This window comes from Lucilia cuprina, chromosome 3, assembly GCF_022045245.1.
Source record: "Lucilia cuprina isolate Lc7/37 chromosome 3, ASM2204524v1, whole genome shotgun sequence".
Classification (NCBI taxonomy): domain Eukaryota; kingdom Metazoa; phylum Arthropoda; class Insecta; order Diptera; family Calliphoridae; genus Lucilia; species Lucilia cuprina.
The window spans coordinates 29,803,802-29,806,822 of NC_060951.1; the positions used below are offsets into that span (position 1 = coordinate 29,803,802).

General features: G+C 31.4%; 1 protein-coding gene across 1 annotated transcript; it reads left to right on the plus strand.

The window, feature by feature from the left end:
• Positions 1 to 823: 823 nt before the first annotated feature.
• Positions 824 to 2,498, plus strand: LOC124418821 (glutamate receptor-like). Its single transcript, XM_046946414.1, has 3 exons — positions 824 to 1,101; positions 1,180 to 1,481; positions 1,546 to 2,498. Exons 1-3 carry the CDS (start codon positions 862 to 864, stop codon positions 2,198 to 2,200), a joined length of 1,197 nt encoding a protein of 398 aa, XP_046802370.1. The 5' UTR covers positions 824 to 861; the 3' UTR covers positions 2,201 to 2,498.
• The last annotated feature ends 523 nt before the right edge of the window (positions 2,499 to 3,021 follow it).

Consider the following 3,021-nt stretch of genomic DNA (forward strand, 5'->3'; position numbering starts at 1 on the left):
GATAGATAGATAGATAGATAGATAGATAGATAGATAGATAGATAGATAGATAGATAGATAGATAGATAGATAGATGATAGATAGATGATAGATAGATGATAGATAGATAGATAAATAGAGAGATAGATAGATAGATAGATAGATAGATAGATAGATAGATAGATAGATAGATAGATAGATAGATAGAAAGATAGATAGATTATTAACAAGATTACAAGATTACAAATTCAAATGCGTAAAAGTAAACATTTAAAAACCAATCAAAATAATGACAGGAAAACTACAAACAATGAATGTAGAATTTTTAATTTATTACAGAAATTATGCACATTAAACAAATTGTTTAAAACATTGTTGTTTTATTAGCAATTATTGCTAATAAACGTTTTATTTGCTTTTCAACGCCCCTTTCCATAGGTCAATTTTATATTTGCATAATAAACGATTATTCCATTATAATTTCATAAAATATGCAAATTTATACATTTAGTTTTTCTTTTTTTTTGTTCGACTAACTATAAATTAAAAGTATAAATATTAGTTTAAATAATAAAATCAATAATAATATGTATTTTTAAATGTTTGTATGTAAAATATGAAAAAGTCAAACCAAAGCAATCACCGTTCGTATAATGAATAATGGAAATGTAAACATTGTATTATCATTGTGTCACCATCAATTAGGGATAATCACAGGATACAGTCCATGAATGTATATAACGTATTCCAAAAGTTCAAGAAAGATTTCACTAAAACAAAAATTTCAAATTTTTTTCTAAATCTTTTAAATGGATTGATTTTTGTAAACTGTGATCATCCTAAATGTATGGTACAACAAGAACAATAAAAAATTCCTTTTTTATGTCTAATTTACAAACAATTCTGTTCGTCTTTTTTTTTGTTGTAGATTCAACACGTTTATTATTTGCAACCTGGTGGATATTCATCACAATATTGACCTCATTTTATACGGCAAATTTAACAGCTTTTCTCACGCTATCAAAGTTTACATTGCCCTTTAATACGGTCAACGATATATTGATGAAAAATAAACATTTCGTTTCACATCGTGGTAGTGGTGTTGAGTATGCTATAACAACGGTAAGATTTTCACCATTCAAAATTGCTAACTTCTCAATTACGCTTACGTTTTAATATCGCTTAATTGTCTATTTGCAGACCAATGAAAGTTTATCGATGCTTAGTCGTATGGCTCAGCAAAATTATGCCGTCTTTACCGATTACACTAATGACACCTTGAATTTGCACAACTATGTCGAGAAGAATGGTTATGTATTTGTGCGCGATCGACCGGCCATAACGCATGCTCTCTATTTGGATTATCGTTATCGTAAAACTATTAGTTTGACCAATGAGAAGATTCATTGTCCATTTGCCAAGGCCAAGGAGCCGTTTTTGAAAAAGAAACGTTCGTTTGCATATCCGATCGGTAGCAATTTGAGTGATTTGTTTGATCGAGAGTGAGTATGATCATATGAGATATTTAAGCAGAGTTTAGTTATAGCTATTGCACTTCAATTTCAGATTACTCAGTCTCGTGGAATCGGGCATTATAAAACATCTTTCAGCTAAAGATTTACCCAATGCCGAAATTTGTCCTCAAGATTTGGGTGGCACTGAGAGACAATTGCGTAATGGTGATCTTATGATGACCTATTATATTATGTTTGCTGGTTTTGCTACAGCTATTGTTGTCTTTAGTACAGAACTTATCTTTCGCTATATCAACAGTCGTCATGATTCACACAATCAATGGGCCACCCATGGTGTGGGTCGTACACCGAATGGTCATCAAATTAAACCACACAAATGGTTTTGGCGTAAAAATAGTTCGGATAGTGCTAAGAGATTGCTTAATGGTTCGCAACCGAGTAATATTACCCCACCGCCACCTTATCAAAGTATTTTCAGTAGTAAGGGTCGTCAAGATGTTAAGAATATGAAGCGTTGGCATCAGGCGGCTAATTTTGGTGCTAATGGTAATGGTGGCGGTTTTGGTGCATTGAGACCGGCAATAGCTGATTCACAATATGGTGGCATGGGTATAACATCAACAGGTCTAAGGAAATTTATAAATGGTCGAGAATATATGGTCTATCGTACGCCCGATGGTCAAAGTCAATTGGTACCGGTTAGAGTGCCTTCAGCAGCTCTATTTCAATATACTTACACTGAGTGAGCTATTTTTTTTTGACATGGATTTGAAAATTTTAATTATTTCATTTTCATTATGTGTATGTGTTTTAGATTTTAGTGAAAATATTTTATTATATCTATCTTTTAAATCAATAAAGTTTACTCTTCATATAGTTGTGATAAAATCTAGTATTTGCTTTAACGCACGCCCCTTATTATGTCAATGAAAAAGTCTGAGTTCATTTGTTTTAATTGCGTTTGTAACTAAACATCCATAATTATAATGTTATTTTTTTTTTGGGTTTGTAACAAACAAATAATTGTTCGTTGTATTGTTTGTAAATGTGACAATTATATACATTAATCGTGATTACATAATCATCAATCAAAGTTACTACAAACTACAAAAGAAGATAAGGGCTGGTCGTAAAGTACATACATATGTAGAGTTGTAATGAATAAAAAAATACATACTAGAGAATAACAATGTGTCGATAATGTTTGGTGGTGTAAACTATAATTATATTGTGTATTAAAGGGAATATGTACTTTGCATGAAGTAATCAAAATAATAATACATATAGAAATTTCAAAAATTTTTATGTGAACAAGGACCAGGTGCAGTCAGGAACAGTCTATAGTGTGGACTATAAAACAGTCTATAGTCTGGACTATAGAACATTCTATAGTCTGGACTATAGAACAGTCTATAGTCTGGACCATAGAACAGTCTATAGTCTGGGCTATAGAAGAGTATATAGTCTGGACTATAGAACAGTCTATAGTCTGGACTATAGAACAGTCTATAGTCTGGACTATAGAACAGTCTATAGTCTGGACTATGGAACAGTCTATAGTCTGGAC

Bases quoted from the DNA above. Each gene is read 5' to 3' on its own strand.
- LOC124418821 (XM_046946414.1), top strand. From the start codon at position 862: ATGTCTAATTTACAAACAATTCTGTTCGTCTTTTTTTTTGTTGTAGAT. The intron at 1,102-1,179 runs GTAAGATTTTCA...GTCTATTTGCAG, and splicing joins TTGAGTATGCTATAACAACG to ACCAATGAAAGTTTATCGAT. The intron at 1,482-1,545 runs GTGAGTATGATC...CTTCAATTTCAG, and splicing joins AGTGATTTGTTTGATCGAGA to ATTACTCAGTCTCGTGGAAT.